Here is an 18,947-nt window from a genome sequence, read left to right on the forward strand (position 1 = left end):
TGTGAGATACGAAGAAAGTGTTATTGATGAGGGACAGATTTTTGTTTGACTAGAGGGTAAATTTTGTTTGGATATATAATTAAACTATCAAATCCATTTGCAAGTTCAAATAATTTTTTCCGAATAAGTCGTTTAGTTCTCAGCTTGAGATCATCGAAGTTTTCATTTTTGAGAAAAAATAAATAGTCGTACTTGTAGCTGATTGATTTAATAACGTGACTGTTATCGTCATCATCGCAATCATCGTTTGTCGCAATGCGTTAACTTGTAGTTCCATGCTTGATTCAGATTCTGACAAGTCTATGACATTGGCAGAAAACTAAGCTGAGAACTGTAGGATTTTCTTGTGAAGTAAATCATTTTTTTCATTAAAAGGGTACTGGAATGTTCTCTGCCGATGGAGAGCTGGTCGAGTTCACTCAAGGTCAAAACAAGACCCTGGACGGCGCAGTCGAAAACTGGCTCTGTGAGGTCGAAAAATCGATGCGAGCAACTCTCAAAGAGTCTCTTAAAAACACCCGTGCTGCTCTCAAAAAGAGTATGACCAAAAGAGACAAATGGTGCAAGGATTGGCCAGGCCAAATGTTGATTTCTGCTTCTCAAATTCAATGGACCCAAGATTGTACTAGGGCTCTCACTTTGACTAAAGAAAGAGGCAACAAAAAAGCGCTCAAGTCTTTGAAACGAAAACAAACAACTATGCTTGACAAGTTCTCGGAAGCCATCCGAACGAATTTACCGAAGTTAATGCGACTGAAAATTGTGGCTCTTGTAACTGTTGAAGTTCACGCGCGAGATGTGATCGAAAAGTTGATCAAGTCTGGTTGCAATGACGTCACAGCTTTTGATTGGCTGATGCAGTTGAGGTTGTATTGGGACAAGGAGATAGACGACTGTGTTGTTAGACAGACCAGTACACAGTTCCAGTATGGCTACGAATACCTTGGCAACTCTGGAAGACTCGTCATTACCCCTCTAACTGATAGGCAAGTTCATCAAAAACAAGTTTATTTGAAATACTCTTCCTTTCAGTAGACAAAAGATCGTTAGAAAAAAAAATTCGTTACAAAAAAGTAGTAGGTTTTTTCGCCTTTCAATGAGGATTGAAAAGTCTCTTCGAAGTCTTGTTCTATATGATTTTATCAAAATTGTTCAATTGTTAATACTAAAATCCAAATACCCTTTTGACTGTGCCGCAGAATCTTTTGACTGTGCCGTTCAACCCCACTCATATAACTGCATTTTTTCCGTTCCAGGTGCTACATGACATTGACTACAGCACTCCATTTGCACAGAGGAGGAAGTCCGAAGGGTCCTGCGGGAACAGGAAAGACAGAGACTGTTAAGGACTTGGGCAAGGCATTGGGCGATTACGTCATCGTTGTCAACTGTTCCGAGGGTCTGGACTACAAGTCCATGGGGAGGATGTTCTCCGGTCTCGCTCAGGTTGGAGATTTTAAAAAATTCGATTAACCAAAATCGAGAGTAGGGACAAGTTGTTGGAAATGAGAATGCGAAAAAAAAACAGTGCAACCATTGCTTTTGTCAGTATTGGAATCTTTCAGTTTACGTGGTTTCTTTCTTTAAGAATACTATGTTCGATTGTTTTTTTATCTCTCCTATTCAAACGAAATATTTTGCAAACTTGTAATATAAAAATCTTTGTCAAAATAACCTTAATTTATAATCTCACTAAGTGATGTCATGTTTGTTCAGACTGGAGCGTGGGGTTGTTTCGATGAGTTCAACCGAATCAACATCGAGGTGTTGTCTGTCGTCGCCCAGCAGATCCTCTCCATTCTCTCCGCCCTTTCCCAGAACCTCAGCCGATTCACCTTCGAGGGTCGCGAGATCAACCTCGTCTGGTCATGTGGTCTCTTCATCACAATGAACCCTGGATATGCTGGAAGAACTGAACTACCAGACAATTTGAAGTCCATGTTCCGACCAATCTCTATGGTCGTGCCTGACTCGGCTTATATCGCTGAAATCATTTTGTTCGGCCAGGGTTTCGGAAACACGAAGGTCCTCGCCAAGAAAGTACATACGCTATACACACTTGCAATTCAACAACTTTCCAAACAAGACCATTACGATTTTGGACTGCGTGGGTTGACTTCTGTGTTGAGATATGCTGGCGTGAAGAAACGACAAAAACCGGACACACCGGACGAAGAATTGGTTCTTCTGGCCATGAAAGACATGAATTTAGCCAAACTTACCGCCGCAGATCTGCCGCTGTTCAACGGGATAACATCCGATCTTTTCCCTGGAATTGACGTCCCTACAGTTGACTATTCCAAAATGAAGACTGAAATTGTAGCCGAGTTGAAAGCTCAGAATTTACAAAATGTGATATTCACAGAAACCAAAGTTATCCAGCTGTATGAGACGAAAAATTCGAGACATTCTACTATGTTAGTTGGTGCAACTGGCTCTGGTAAGTCAACCTCTTGGAAGGTTCTCAGAAGTGTGCTGAACCGACTTAACGACAAAAAAGAGCCCTACTTGAAAGCCAAAGAGTATCCAATGAATCCGAAAGCTTTGAACCTGGGTGAACTTTACGGAGAGTTCGACCTCAACACGAACGAATGGACCGACGGTGTTTTGTCTTCAGTATTCCGAAACGCTTGCGCAGACGAAAAAGAAGAAGAAAAATGGATTCTATTTGACGGACCAGTTGATGCAGTTTGGATCGAAAACATGAACTCAGTGATGGACGACAACAAAGTTCTGACCTTGACAAACGGTGACCGTATTACGATGCCCGAACAAGTTTCTCTGCTGTTTGAGGTCGCGGATCTGGCCGTCGCTTCTCCCGCCACCGTTTCTCGCTGTGGTATGGTGTACTACGACGTTGTGGATCTCGGGTTCAAACCCTTTGTCGCCTCTTGGCTTGCGGGACGGTCGGATCAGCATTCCGTAGAGCACTTGAAACGATTTTTTGACAAGTATATCCAAAAGATAATGGAATTCAAAAAGATAAACTGTGATGAAATTGTTAAAGTTCCGGAGTATAATATAATCAAAAGTCTGTGCTATCTTTTCGATGCCGTAGCGACCAAAGAAAACGGTGTCGATCATTTGGATGAGACAAACTACCCTCAAATGCTCGAATACTGGTTCCTGTTTTGCATGATCTGGAGCGTGTGTGCAGCAGTGGACGAAGCTGGAAGGAAGAAAATCGATACCTATTTACGAGAAATGGAGGGCACTTTCCCGAATAAAGACTCGATTTATGAGTACTATGTGGATGGAAAGACTAGAACTTGGCAACACTGGGAGGAGAAATTGAAAGGCGGCTGGAAATTTGACCCTAAATTACCCTTCTACAAACTAATTGTACCCACTGTTGATACAGTTAGATACCAATACTTGCTCAAAATGCTGGTTAAAAATGAGAAACCAGTACTTCTTGTCGGTCCAGTCGGAACTGGAAAAACCAGCGTTGTCCAACAATGCCTTGCCGGATTCGATTCCGCCAAAATTAGTGTCCTTAACGTCAACATGTCTGCGCAAACGAGCTCGAACAATGTTCAAGATATCATTGAAACGAAAGTTGAAAAGCGAACCAAGGGTGTGTACGTTCCTCTCGGAGGCAAAAAATTGGTTACTTTTGTTGATGACCTAAATATGCCTTCCAAAGATACTTACGGGTCTCAGCCGCCTCTGGAGTTGATTCGTCAATGGATGGATTATGAGTTCTGGTACGACAGACAGCGACAGACAGTTAAATACATCAAAGGAATGCAAGTAGTCGGCGCCATGGGTCCACCTGGCGGGGGAAGAACTCATATCTCAGAACGTATGCAGAGCAAGTTCAACGTTATAAACATGACATTCCCTGCTGAAAGTCAAGTTAAACGGATCTTCGGATCTATGATTACCCAAAAACTATTCGACTTTGAGGAGGAACTGAAGCCTCTTGCCGACCTTATGACTCGTGCTACTATCGAAATGTACCAGCAAATTACAGCTCGATATCTGCCGACACCAAGCCGAATTCATTACTTGTTCAACTTAAGAGACATAGCTAAAGTGTTCCAGGGACTTTTGCGAGCTAATAAGACGATAATTGATAACAAAAACAGCATGGTTAGGCTGTGGATCCACGAAATGTTTAGAGTCTTTAACGATCGCTTGGTTGACAATGTTGACAGAGAGGATTTCATTAACATACTTGATAAGAACTTGGGCGCTATGTTTGATCAGAACTTCCACAATATTTGTCCGAATAGAGTCCCGCCTCTTTTCGGAGACTTCGTGAACCCATCTCAGGTGTACGAGGACTTCGAGGAGCCGAAACCCTTGAAGGACTTCATGGATCTACAACTTGACGAGTATAACACGTCGCCAGGAGTTGTAGCCATGGATTTGGTTCTGTTCAGAGATGCAATCGAACATGGTTGGTAGTATCTGCTATGATAACGTTGCGTATCGCTTCAATAAGTTTTATCCTAAACTTGATCTTAAATTTTCAATGAATGAAAATAAAAAAACGTGAAGGCGTCAAGTGTCATTGAACGTAGTGAAGACACTTAAATAGGTCGTGGTGATTTTAATTTTGAAATTTTGAAACTTCTGTTGAAACATCTTTGAAGCTAGTTATTTTGAAACTTCTTTTGATCTCTTTGATTGAACAATCTATTTATGCAAGCGAAGCTTATTCTGGTGTTCGCTTTCAGTGGCGCGTATCATCCGTGTGATTGGACAGCCAAGGGGCAACATGATGTTGATTGGAATCGGAGGCAGTGGCAGACAGAGCATGACCAGACTGGCAGCCTATATCTGCGACTTCAAGACATTCCAGATCGAAGTCACCAGAACATACAGGAAGACTGAGTGGAGGGACGGTACGTGTCTTCAATATTGCTCAGAGCTAGTTTGCATAGAATGGCTGCTTTGTTTTGAGGCTTATTTCTTGATAAAATTTCTACAGTAATAGGACGGGAATCGACAAAAAAACCGGTAGTTTGTGTAAGATTGAATGACATTCATATTGCATAAAATGTTTAGAAAAAAGAATCTATGTATATGCCAACTAAGTAACTTCTTTGATTTCAGATGTAATCTTTAAAAATAGTGGAATCGTTTTTGAAGCTTCTGTCTGATAGTCCGATATTCTGATAACTCAACTTTGATATTTTTGACCTTGTTTCCCTGCAGATCTGAAGCGTCTCTATAGACAGGCAGGAGTTGACAACAAGCCCACTTGTTTCCTCTTTGTGGATACCCAAATTAAAGAAGAATCCTTTCTCGAAGACATCAACAACATCCTCAGTTCCGGCGAAGTCCCCAATCTCATGAAACCAGACGAGTTCGAGGAGATCCGGACTGCGTTAGCAGACATCGCGGTCAAAGAGGGAGTCCCAGACACGCCCGAGAGCATCCAGTCATACTTCATTGAGAGAGTGCGTGCTAACTTGCACGTGGTACTGGCTATGAGTCCGGTTGGAGAACCTTTCAGGTACGCCGTCGAAGAATCTCGCCGAAATCATTAAAACAATCTCGCCCATTAAAACTATAAGAAGCAGTTTAGTTTTTTAATGGTTTAATTTCAAAAGATTAAATGACCAACTCTATGTCATAATCAAAGTGATAACGATGATGATGATGATGATGAATCGAAGTAGATTATGTTGTTTCAGAAACCGTATTAGAATGTACCCTGCTCTTGTTAACTGTACGACCATCGACTGGTTCTCCGAGTGGCCTCGGGATGCCCTTTTGGAAGTCGCCGAGAAGTATCTCGAGGGAGTGGATTTAGGCGAAGTTGATGAAGTAAGGCTTGAAAATTAATTCAGTTTATCAGATTTTTTTGTTAAGATCCGATCTTTTTAGGATAACTCGTGTAGTTCTGTACGATTGTCAATAGTGCCAAACTATTCATTTTGCTTTCATAGTTTTTTATTGACTAATTAGTTTAATTGATTATTTAGTGACAGTTCAAACAAATTTCCGTGCACAATTGGTCAAATTATGCAAATCATTTTTTCATATTGCTAGTTGGACATCATTTTGCGTTATGAATGATTACTGGAAAATGTAATGCCTCCCTATGCACTCAGAATTGAATAAATTAGATGTAAATTTTGATCTTGGCCATGAAAAATTTAGTGAAATGTGAATTTTGACATTGCTCAGAGATGGATGAGTAGAAAAGAGAATTCTCTCAATCTTACCAAACTCATGGAAAGCCAACAGGTATTTCACGCGTGCAAGGTTGGCTTGAAGAGTTATCTGCATTCCAGACATTGTGATTGTGTACATCAAAAATTATATAAAATGAGAAGATAAAATATGACATAGTTTGAAAAGAAGTTTGGTTTATGTGCACGAAGCATTGGTTTGATTTGATTTAATTTGTATTTGTCCTCGAATAAGTAAAAAAAAATTGCCTCATTTTGACGTGTTTTTTATTTAATGCGATTCTCAAATTATTGTTTTAATTTAAGAAATTCAATCAGAAACAGGTAATGTATTGTCACTGCGGCAACGAATGGATTAAATTGCGACCGCACAGGTTTTCCAACTGTAAAGCTAGATTTCAATTACTGGAATCAAAATTTCGATCAATTTTGTTGTTCCCGCTTTCCTCAAAAAAACGACATAAAAATCGACTTACAAACTATTGAAATTTGGTCTCGGTGTTTTTTAAGTCGGAACATCATTTTGACTCGACTAATTTGTCATTTCTGAATTCAGGGGAACTAAAATGGTTCTTGAGATCATGAGCTTGAATTAACTTAGAATAGACCAGTTCCAATAGTTGGGCTTGGTCATATCTTTCAAGCTTACCTCGTAAACTGATTATCATCACCTTTTATTTCCTCTAACAAAATCAATTTTTAACTAAAGGGTTAAATAAAAGGATTCGCTTCTTTAAAAAAAAAGCAAACATTGAGTTTGAAGCTTCGTTTATTCAAATGCAAAAAAGTTTTTGATTTGATCTCTTTTCTCTCGCAATTCTGTCTTCGATGTTGTTTTTGGTTAGTTTATAGTTTTTGAATGCTAACAGCCTATTTTGGGATTAAGTTCTATTGGAGGTTCGAGGTTCCCAAAAATTTCTTGAAGCTATAAGACTAAATGTTTGATAGCAGTATTAGATATATTCTTTTCGACTGGTTTACCTTATGTGTGACGCCTTGTCAAAATTGATATCAAGTGAGTCTCACGACTCTCAATTTGATCGTTTATATCTTTATCTTCAAACTTTTCCACCTGGCACAAATGGCGATGAGTGTGTTTGATGATTTAAAAAAGTTTTAACATCACGTGGGTTACTCACCTGAAAGTCACGTGATGCACCGTGCACAGTGCAAATATCATCCACCCACTACGACTGAACACATACTGTGAATATATTAATTTCCTAATTTGTGATCACATTTTTTTTCTATCAATGTCATTACTAAAGATCTCATATGGGTTCGAAAAAAATCTATCGGATATTGAGACAAGTATTTTCTTCTTTATTAAAAACACGATGTGTTACCTCACGTTTTGGTCTTAATTACATTTGAAGGTTTAGCTCACTTTAACTAACCAATTTCTTTTCAGGGTGCCGACCCGGACCAGGTAAATGAAGGCTTCTTTGACCGAACTGTCTTTCGAAAAAAAATTAATTATTCTTTGATCTGAATTAAGCTAGAAATTTACCGTCGAAGCTCAGCTTCGTTTTGCTTCATAGCTCTAGAAGCGCGCTTCATCATAGAACATCATTTTATTCCGAACAGCCTACTAATGAAAATGAAAACAACTTGTTGCTTATGACCGCCATGATTGAAAAATAATATTTTATTTCTATCTTCAAATAATAGATCTTTCGTTTTTAATCAGTGAAGGAAAATGTTATTTTTTTTATTACCGCAGCATCATGAGAACGCCCAACACGAAACCCCGCATGGCCATAATTCGGTAACAAATGCTATTTATTTTTGCTTTTGAATTATGTTTCAATTCAATATTTGCTTAACTCAACCAAATTGCGCCACAAATTGAACTATTGACAGCACATCTAACCATTGCCATCTGTTTACGCCGCAATAAATGCACCAAGCCGCCTGGACTACGTTATAAGAAGTGTTTGTCATTTTAGTGTGTTTTAGATGAAGAGTAACGTGGCACAGGTGTTCACTACCATGCACTCTTCTGTGTCCGACATGTCGAAGAAGATGTTTGAGGAGATGAAGAGATACAACTATGTCACTCCTACTAACTACTTGGAGTTGGTCACTGGTTATAAACAGTAAGTATAATCCACTTGCATTGCCACAAACTTTTGGTAAAAAATCATAACCTGTGATTTATTTTTAAGAGTCAATGAACCCAGTGAAGACTTTTAAATAGGTCATGATGACTTTTTTATTTTCTTTTTCAGGAAAAAGGCTTGAAATTTGTTCACACTTAATTTTTTTTCACGCTCAAATTTGAGCTGAGATTTTCGATTCAGTGGATAAAACCAGCCTTGCGAAGCTCTTCTGCGTAAATGGCTACATCAAAAAGTTATGGCCCTTGGAAAAGTCAAATTTTCGATTTTTTTAAACCTTTTTTTGAAATTTTTTGACTTGTCTTGAAAACTACCATCCCAAATATGAGATTTTGAGCTCAATCAAAAAAAAGTAAGCGCTCGCGTCGAAGTTTTCTAACAAAAAAGTTAAGGCCTTCAGAAAAGTCAATGTTTTGATTTCTTGTGGTTTGTTTGAAACTTTTTGACTTCTCGAAAACAACTCAATCTAATATCAAGGGTTTTATCGAGGCAACAGGTTTTGGGAAGCTATATTTTCTGAATATTTGGCTGCTTTTTATCATGCAAAAAGCTCCTGTATAATTTTCAATAGTACTGGTAACTTTTTTTGGATATTTTGGGCTTGTTACAATTTTAATATAAAAACGATTTTTTGAAATTTTTTTTCAATTTAATTTTTTTCCGATTGATTCTAATCACAGTCATTCAGTTTTTTATTGCAAATGGTGCCAAGCTCAGTTTTGTCTCTGCGTTAAAATTTTTCGTTCTTTTTTTGAGTTTTTAATGATGTTGGAAATTTTGTTTTGTTCGGACTTCATGCGCAATTATATTATGTGGCCCATTATGCCCAATTTTTGTCGGCTTACTGGCTGAGTGTTTTTTTTCTGTAACTTTTTCGGAAAATTTTTTTCAGACAATATGTTCTTAATTTTCCAGAGGATAAATACAGTTTATGGCTTCCTGGTTCTTAAACTCTCCTAAACTTTCTGTTAGAAAATAAAATGTTTTCAAAGAAAAAAAAACAATGCTTTAAACTTTCAGTTTTCTTTTCGGATGCAAGGTTTCTGATTTATTTTTATTTAAAAATTGCGTGGAATTAGTGTAGTTTTAATTTCTTAGTGTGTTTTAGAATTGAGTAATTTATTTTAAATCGATTCAAGCTGATGCCATAGCGTATCGTTTTCAAATTTCAATATGTTTCGGAAAAAAATTCATAGTTTTCATGACTTGGCTGTTTTGACTACGATGATATAAGGCGAGATTCAGAAGTTTCGTTTTCCGGGTTGAAATTTTTGGAAAGAAAAAAATGAATTTTTGTGTTTTTATTGCCTTTACGGTCATTCTTGTCTTTTGTTTTGTGATCCAGCTCTCTTAACGTTGCGTAGCAAGTTCATATTTGATAAATGTGATATGAGTGGTTTTTGAAATAAGTTTTCAGAGTTTTTTTCAGATTTTTTTGTAGAAATTGTTTGAAACTTAAGCTTCTATGTTATATTTTTTTTTTCACTTTTTTTGTTCATTTTCATTTCTATCTTAGTTTATAAGAATTTTTCTTCTTAATCTTCATAACCAATTTTTTCTTTAGATATGCAGGTTGTTTGGTTACGAGGTTTTAACCAAGTTTTTTAGTACATTTCAGAACTTTTGGAATATGTTTTTTTGACGAATATTTTTTTTCTGAGCGTTTCTATCTATTGGTTATGAAATGAATGGAATTTGTGTTGCCTGGATCTTTGTCATGTTTTAGGTAAATGATTTTTATATCAACTGCAATAAAATTGTTCCTAATTATTTTAGCCCACGATTTTTTCAACAGAATTCATTTCAGTTTTTCACTTTTCGTGTGAGACTCATTTTATCTCGAGTTTTGGAATTTCTATTGTATCGCAAGTAGTGTGAAGTTCAACTTCACCTCTGAGTCAAAATTGTGAAAAACAGCATCAAATCAAGTTATTTCAAGGTTGCTTGCGGAGAAGCGACAGGAGCTTGGAAGCGAGATCTCTAAGCTGAGGAATGGTCTCCTAAAAATTGACGACACCTCTGAGAAAGTACAGGTGATGAGCCAGGAGCTGGAAGTAGCCAAAGCCAAGGTAAGCAGTCATTCTATGCCAGGTTTTTTTTGGATGTAGATCCATCAAGTAATTTTAGATCGTTAAAAATCATCGTATGACTCAATTTGCATTGGCTGTGAACAAATTGAATAATTCTTTGCAGGTGGCCAAAATCAGCAAAGAGTGCGAGGAGTACCTGGTTGTGATTGTGGGACAGAAGAGGGAGGCGGACGAGTATGCCAAGACGGTGTCAGCCAAGCGGGAGAAGATAGAAGAGGAGAAGGTGGCCTGTAAGGAGATTGCGGACCAGGCAGAGGAAGATTTGTCAGTGGCAATGCCGGCCTTGCGGGAAGCCGAAACGGTCAGCTTACATAATTTTTATAGATAGTCTCGGCATCTGATTTCAAAACAATTCAAAATATTTTTTTTCTAGATTTTTTCAGCCAGAAAAATAGTTAAACAAAATCTGATGTAGATTTTTTTCACAGGCACTTGACTCGCTAAACAAGAACGACATCACAGAAGTCAAATCGTACGCCAAACCCCCACGACTTGTCGAGACAGTCATGCAGGCAGTCATGATCCTGAAAGGTAAAGAGCCGACATGGGCTGAAGGCAAACGAGATCTGAACGACCAGAACTTCATCAAGTCGTTGAAGGACTACGACAAAGACAACATGTCAGACCGGATGTTGAAGAAGATTGGACAGTATGTCGCGCAGCCCGACTTCTTGCCGGACACCGTGGGAAAACAGTCCTCGGCTGGTAAATCTCTGTGTATGTGGGTTCGAGCCATGGACAGTTATGGGAAAGTGTACAGAGTTGTGGCGCCCAAAAAAGCTAGACTGGAAAATGCACAGAAAGTGCTGGCTGCGAAACAGGCTGAATTGGATGAGGCGCTGGCAAGATTAGACGAGGTTTGTGATCCCTAAACATAGCTTTGCTAATGTTTTTTCTACTCTCAGGCTTAGGCTCCAATTAACTTAAGTTTATGGTTTGTAAAAAAAGAGTTGAAATGATTTCAGTTGAGCAAGGTTTGACGTGGTTTTTTTTTGTTCTGACCACCGAATCTGTGAATCAACTTTGTATTCAGGTGATTGTTTTACATAAGTCCACAAATAAGAATCATTATCAGATAGGATGGAGTGCTAAATCATACTGAAGCCTTTTTAGCCGTATTTGGACTGCAACGAAGATTTCCGAAATTTGTTATGGTTATCAAGAAAAAGTCATCTCATCTTTTTATTTTTGAGACCATTTAGAGCCAATCGTTCAATTACGCATTTACTTGATGAATTACAAGTCATAAAAGATTTGGATATGTATGTTGAGAGCTGGTTTTCTCACGTTTTTAAGCTTATTTATGGTGCGACTTTAGACAGAATGTTTTGTGACTTTCGACAAGAGAAGGATTTATCTTTTTTCCTAATTGTTGTTCAACTTTCAGTTTGTGTTTGTTGTTGATAGGTGAACAAGAAGATGGAGGAGCTGAAGAGGCAACACGAGGAGAAGGAGGCACAGCAGAAGGAGTTGGCAGAACAGGAGGCCAATCTGAAGATCAAACTGGACAGGGCAGAGAAACTGGTCTCTGGTCTGGCAGGCGAGAAGATACGCTGGGAGGAAAAAGTGTCGGTTAGCAGAACAGTTTCCGCTTTTCAAATCTGATCTTACTAAAATGGATGTCGTAAAATAGAACTATAGGCGGGGTACTTTGGTTGGTAAGTGTGTCAAATCTTTAACTCCACCCCTGTTGAATCGATTTTTCAAGTAGCTTTTATTTGGTAGTGAGAATAACTTTTGTTAATTCAGGAGAATTTGTATGAGGTTGTGCAGCTTGTCAGATTGTTTGTTTGTTTCTTTTTTTTTGGTATCTTAATTGATTATGTGTTGCTCTCAGGAACTGGAGGAGAACCGTGGGTTCTTAGTGGGCGACTGTCTAGTTGCGTCCGCCTTTCTCTCCTACTGTGGCCCCTTCCTGTCCGAGTACAGGGAAGAGATGGTCAACAACATCTGGCTCGCCCAGATCAGGAGTCTCCAGGTGCCTTGCAACCCCTTCTTCTCCTTTGCCCTCTTCATGTCCAGACCCACAACTGTGCGAGAATGGAATCTGCAGGTATGAACTTTGAATTGTTCTCACAATTACTTCGCAGGGAAAATAAGCTCTTTGAAAAATACTGCATCATTATGGTTATTATTAGTAAAAAGATTGATTTCCTGGCAAGGGAGAGTAGATTACCAGCATACGGCTACTTAGCTGTTTGTAGAGAACCGCTCTCACAGTTAGCAGTCAATTGGCACTGAATATAAACTGCGAGAAAAGTAATGGATCTTTATGGTCATCATAACGAAATAATTTATATTCACTAGGGAAAGTACCAGCATAATGCTACTAAATGGTTATTGTAACTAAATAATTTATTCATTAGGGAGAGTACCAGCATAATGCTACTTAATGCAGTTGTTCTCCTGATTGATTACAATTGTTAATAAATCATAAAGCCCTAGTGTTTTATAAAAGCATTTTTACTGAAGCAGTAGTGCAGTATGTTCTATCACGTTTTTCGAATCAAATTATTCGGGTAATTGACGGGCCACTCAGTTTAGTTCCTTTTTCAAACTGTTCAAAGTGAAGACCTGTGTTGATTTGTGTTGCAGGGACTCCCGGCTGACCAGTTCTCGACTGAGAACGGAGTGGTAGTGACCAGAGGCACTCGATGGCCACTTATGGTCGATCCACAGGGACAGGCCATCAAGTGGATCAAAAACATGGAGATCAAAAGGGTAAGCAGTCTACACCACTCTTACGAAGTCTGAACAGATGTTCTTTTTTTCTATTGCAGTCTGGCCATGAACGGTTTTCAACCAGGTTTTTTGTGCACTAATTGTGCTATTTATTCAACTCACTGCACAAATTCTTTGACGCACTGATCTGTTAATTGAAGGCTTTCGCACTTTATCCAACACTGTGAGGTGTTTCGTGGCTCTTGTCAGCTGTTAGTTGAGCTATTCGGTCCTAATTTTATTAAAATAACTGATGAACAAGATGAATAATTGAAAAAGAGAAAGTTATCTATTGTTTGTTTTAGACTAAAGTTGGTGACTTCTTGTTCTGTTTCTGTCCTCATATCACATCTTTTTAGCCCGAGCATGCAAATATCTTACTGATGTTATTTGTAAACACCTTTTTTTTCTAAAATCACGCATGTTTCTAAAGTTTTGGGACCAACGCTCCCACAATTCTATCCTCCCCTCTGATCGAATTAGTGGGAGAAATACAAATTGTGCAGAAATTCATTGTAATTTTAGTATAACTTGCTTTAAATAACAAATTTAGAAATTGATTTTTAATTAGTCAAAAGGATAATTTGGTTGATTAGTAACCTAGAAATGAAATTTCTAGCTTAAAAAATGTGGGGGTACATTGCAAGATTTGTTTGGTTTAAAAAATATTGCTAGCACGCGCATTTTCTGTTATTCTAAATGCTATTCATTATACTGTAGTTTTTTTCATGCTTAGTTCTTTTCATTCCCCCAAGTATGATTTTAATTAGGATATAATGATATATTTCGTCTAGTGTTTTCTGTTAATTTCCAAACTCTCTTCAGAGTCTGAAAGTGATCGATCTGCAAATGCCGGACTTCATGAGGATTCTGGAAGGTGCCATCCAGTATGGAACTCCGACATTGCTCCAAAATGTACACGAGGAACTCGACCCGTCTCTGGAACCCATCTTGAAGAAAGCGGTCTTCAAACAAGGTACCCTTTAATTCCGATGACGAGAGTTCGTTTAAAACGACCGTATAATTAGTTCAAGACATGTTCTTCTATGACACCGATTTTTGAAAATTTGACGAAATGTGCAGTTTCACAGCAATTTTTTTGCCAAATTATTTCATAACTTCATGTTGCAAAAATTTTGCACTTTCTTGACTATTTTGATTTTGTTTTCCAATTTTTGCTTATTGTTTTGTTGTTTTTTGTTTCTATCATGATTTTTTGTCAACGTTTCAGCGAGTAAGGATCCATGACGATATCATTGTCGTTCAATTTTAATAGTATCAACTTCTTCGTAAAATACATCATCATCATCATTGTGACATCACTACATGACGTCATGCATTCTTATGCTATAATAGATAACATAATTAACCTTTTTAATGAAATGAAGTTCATACATTTATATTTATTTAACTATGTAAATATTGATGGTAATTAATACCAACCAGAGGAGATTTAGACAGAGCTACTAATCAATTGGGTAGACTTGAAGAGAATAAAATATTAGAATCATGCTCTAACTTGCGCCGATCGACTAGCGATATTCCAGAAGTTAAGAACCGAATCCTGCGTCCTTAAAAGCAAGATAAGCCTTAACCGCTCGAGACATATAAATTATGGAAACAATCAATAACAATCGATAGCCAGTAGCGCTAATTAATATTCGAACAGCTTACAACATTATCATTAAACGACGATATAGCTGTCCACAGCCATCCGAAGGGACAATATATCACATGGTGACTGTCGCGGAAGATTCTACTTCTGGATTCACCAAAAGTCATCGGCAATTGCAATCTTCATCACACGAGCGGACAACGACAACCGGACATTGCTGAAACAGAACAGGGCAACACAACCCGTTTCACCCAGCAACGCTCAGATGTGGAAAGCAGAGCAACATTCAGCGAACAACTGAGACAGACAGGGAGAAAAAGAAGACAGCCTCAACTTCTCAACATCTCCGGGCTGAAAGTTTCTCCAATCTACAGAAGCAGATGTGGATTGTGACCTACAACATCACTACTTCTTGTTCCAGTCAGAAGGCAAGGCAGCTGAGCTACTGACAAGGCATACAAAGAAAGCAAATCTACAGGTTTTTCAACAATCAACAAAAACAGTTAGTTAAAACAAAACTCGAAACTCAAACCTGCAGTAAATTGATATAATTATCATTAAGTTTCCCCACCATAGAAGTCAAGTAACGGAAACTTTAGCACAACCATATAATTGCATCAGTAAATCTGATCAGTGATACTACTAGCTTTCTTTAAGAGCTAATTTAGATAGCAAACTCCCTAGTGTTCCCCCTAAATTGAATAACTGCTGTATCTTACCATCAACTGTATCATCCTGATATTCATTTGACTGTAATACGATGGCACACGCGCAAGTTTCGGTCGAACCCTATGGAGGAACGGAAAAAGAAGACTTTTCAGAATTCGAGCAACTTTTTCAAGGCTACATCGGAGTAGCAGCGATACCAAACGCACAACAAGCGAACTTCTTGCAACTGCACCTACGAGACAACGCGCTGCGATTCTGCCAGACACTAGGACCAGCAACTCGAGCGAACGTTCCCGCGAGTCTCATAGCCCTGAGGGATCACTTTTGCAACCCCCAACTTCAAGAAATCCACGTTCTGAATTTAGAACAACTGCGATTCAACCCGAAAACAGATACCCCAGAGAATTTCTTGGTCAACTTAACGAAAAAAGCGCAGCGAGCGTATCCGACACCAGATTTGCCAGCTGTCGCCCCAATTGATCCTGCAATAATTGGAGCACCTGCAGCAGCAGAAGCAGCACGATTCCACCGAGAAACTGCTCAAAGGCAAGAAAGGATAGATGCTGTACATGACAACCGAAATGAACAAATTAAACGACTGTTCATTAAGAGAATGCCAGGCTGGCTGCGATCAAAACTGATGGAACAACCACCTGCAACTACAGTTCAGGAACTGTGCAACCTGACCAAGAAGCAAATCACCATTCGTGAGATTTGCCGAAAAGACGATTACCCGGAAGACGGATTTAACGAAATAAACGACAAAGTCTCAGAAAATTTAATAAGCGCTATCACAAAATTGTCCACAAATCAGGAAAAAATGGAGAAGCAGCTTAACGAAATGAGATCACAAATAACTGAGCAGTCGAATAAACAATCGAATCCGCTCCCCGTACAAAATCGGAACAACAACAGTCAGAGTGATCAGTATAGTGGCTATCAGCCAAACCAAAATAATGGGTATGGACAACAACGAGGCAACAGAGGCGGAAGACGTAGAAATAATTGGCAAAATAAATTTGATTTCAACAATACTCAGCCAAACTTTCACCATATGCCACCAGTTGCACAACAGCCATATTCGCAATTGTACCCCCAAAATCAGCAGTACCCAAACATGTACCAAAATCAACAGCCAATGGTTCAAATGCATCCATCAGCACAATTTCAACAGTCCCAGAAATATCCGACGCAACAATTTGTCGTAAATCAAATGCCTCAAGCTGAAACGCAAAATCCCAACGGACCTTTTGGACCAATGGTGCGATCATCAGCCAAATTTTGTGACGTTTGTGGAAAATTTAACCACACAGCAAGTCACTGCTGGTGGCGACAGAAACCACAAGGACGCGGACAAAACTTCCCGTTTCCAAACGAGCCAAAAAACTAATAAAGCCACTGAGTCAGCCCCCTAAATCATCGAAATCACCTAAATCATCACCTAACGAACTTTTCCAACCTGATGAGATACTTAGCCTTTACGCAATAATCCCTGTGAAAGGAACAGTACTGACGTACACGAAATTACGTTTCTCATCGGGATTACAACGTAGAGCCCTGGTCGATACAGGAGCCTGCGCAAATGTTATCTCAAAACAGACATTTGAAGACCTAAAAGAAGAAAAATCGCTATTTCGCCCTCTTGAAGTAAATGAACCCAAACTGAAGAGAGTTAGAATGGCAGGAGGACAGCAAGTCTCCATTGAAACTGAAGTAACGTTAGAATTCCGATTGGCAGACATGACCTTTATAGAATCATTTCTCGTTCTTCATGCAGCCAATTCAATAATTCTAGGAAATCCTTTCTATAAAAAACATCATATTCATGTCTGTCCGAAGTATAATCTACTGCATTTCAAAGATATGACCCTTCAAATCAACGAAATAAAACCTCCAAACGAGCCAAGAAGAGTCAATAGAGTGAAAAAATTCCCTTTGCTTATGACAAAACGTCAAACAATAGCCCCGCATCAGACAATTCTTGTAGAATGCCAGCTAGAGAACACATGTCAAGACATGGAAAAAACTACCGGAATCGTGATTCCAGCTCAGGAATTTGAAGAAAACTGTGAAATTGCGTTCACTTCTTCAATAAGCGAAGTGCTGAAAAACAACCTGTTGTATATCACAGCGTTTAACATCACCGATCATCACATTACTTTGCCTTTCAAAACCGAAATTGGGAAATTTTCAATTCTGACTCTGAAAGAAGCAGAAAATTTATTCCCCATCGAACCTGAAATGATTGCATTTGCAAAAATGAACCACCCGGACGATATTGAAATGGGCATTAATGAGCTAATTCAACAATCGTGTGATAGTCAGCAGCCCCAAATGAAGCATGAACCTGAGTATGAAAAATTTTGGTTTCCTACGCCTGAAACATGTCAAAACCCTGAATTACTTCCTCAAATCCAACGCGACATTTACGACCAAATTCTTCATTTTCAAGGTCTTGAAAAACTTGAACCGAAAACGAAATGTCAAGATCGATTGAAATTTATCAAGAACTTTAAGTGGGAGAATTCAGTGTTGACAGAAGACCAAAGGTCAAAAGTAGAAGATTTGCTTGTTGACTTTTCGGACATCTTTGCCAAACATAGATTCGATGTTGGGTACAATTCCGACCTCAAAATCAAACTAAAACCGGAACACACACGACCTCTGTATACACAAGGACCACCTACGCCGATACATTTGCGACACGAATTGACAGTGGAACTTGCCCTTATGCACTATTATGGACTTATAACAACATTGTCACATTCAAAATACAGTAGTCCACTATTTGCACATCGAAAGCCATCTGGTAAATTGCGGATGTTGATTGACCTCAGAAGGATAAACCATTCACTCAAGAATGACTATATCAACAGCAACTTTCCGATCTCAAACATGACCGATGCTTCGAACCACTTCGCAGGAAAGAGCTTGTTTACCAAACTTGATTGCTCACAAGCATACCACTGTGTGCAAATGGCAGATGACCTTTCAGTCCAACTTTTGGCATTTAACTTCGGTTCACGAACTTACGCATACAAATGCCTGGCTCAAGGTCTAAGTAAATCAGTAACAGGATTTAGTTCTTTTATCCGACACTACCTTGATCCATGCTTAGCTGCGGACCTATGTACACAATTCATGGATGACATAGGGAGCGCTGTGTATAACTTCGATGAAATGATACCGACCCTTTCGAAAATATTCGAATGTGTACGGAAGTCAGGACTTAAATTGTCGCCGAACAAATGTGAGATCGGAACACAAAGACTGAAGTTCCTGGGTAACGTAATCACACCAGCAGGAGTGTCACCGGAACAAGAGAAAATCTCCACGTTCTTAAAGAAAATTAAAATGCCACAAACGGTTAAACAAGTTAAACGATTAATCGGTTTTGTACAGTTTTTTCGCAACTATATGCCAAGCCTAGGAGAAAAACTGATACCTTTTTATCGACTTCTCAGAAAAGATGTTGCTTTTCAAACAGATGAAGAGCACCATAAAAGTCTTGAAGTGCTCAAGCATGATCTGATACAAGCAACAGACATAACACTTCGGTTACCAAAACCAGGACTACAATACG

The 18,947-nt window shown here is 38.8% G+C and overlaps 1 protein-coding gene across 9 annotated transcripts in view; it reads left to right on the plus strand.

Moving 5' to 3' along the window:
* LOC134840715 (dynein axonemal heavy chain 2-like) overlaps window positions 1–18,947 on the plus strand; it is a 446,672-nt gene that overhangs the window by 404,987 nt on the left and 22,738 nt on the right. For 2 of the 9 annotated variants that reach the window (XM_063856710.1, XM_063856709.1), the window contains exons 27-43: window positions 376–986; window positions 1,257–1,446; window positions 1,717–4,405; window positions 4,686–4,853; window positions 5,167–5,467; window positions 5,649–5,781; window positions 6,456–6,473; window positions 7,561–7,578; window positions 7,873–7,917; window positions 8,109–8,248; window positions 10,209–10,338; window positions 10,463–10,660; window positions 10,788–11,216; window positions 11,767–11,931; window positions 12,197–12,412; window positions 12,955–13,080; window positions 13,906–14,056. In XM_063856710.1, the coding sequence (XP_063712780.1) occupies window positions 376–986; window positions 1,257–1,446; window positions 1,717–4,405; window positions 4,686–4,853; window positions 5,167–5,467; window positions 5,649–5,781; window positions 6,456–6,473; window positions 7,561–7,578; window positions 7,873–7,917; window positions 8,109–8,248; window positions 10,209–10,338; window positions 10,463–10,660; window positions 10,788–11,216; window positions 11,767–11,931; window positions 12,197–12,412; window positions 12,955–13,080; window positions 13,906–14,056 (5,728 nt within the window). Of the gene's footprint in view, window positions 1–375; window positions 987–1,256; window positions 1,447–1,716; window positions 4,406–4,685; window positions 4,854–5,166; window positions 5,468–5,648; window positions 5,782–6,144; window positions 6,205–6,455; window positions 6,474–7,560; window positions 7,579–7,872; window positions 7,918–8,108; window positions 8,249–10,208; window positions 10,339–10,462; window positions 10,661–10,787; window positions 11,217–11,766; window positions 11,932–12,196; window positions 12,413–12,954; window positions 13,081–13,905; window positions 14,057–18,947 lie in introns of all 9 variants that reach the window. The other 7 variants (XM_063856711.1, XM_063856714.1, XM_063856712.1 and 4 more) reach the window with 7 other exon arrangements.

Source organism: Symsagittifera roscoffensis, chromosome 2 (genome assembly GCF_963678635.1).
Source record: "Symsagittifera roscoffensis chromosome 2, txSymRosc1.1, whole genome shotgun sequence".
Classification (NCBI taxonomy): domain Eukaryota; kingdom Metazoa; phylum Xenacoelomorpha; order Acoela; family Convolutidae; genus Symsagittifera; species Symsagittifera roscoffensis.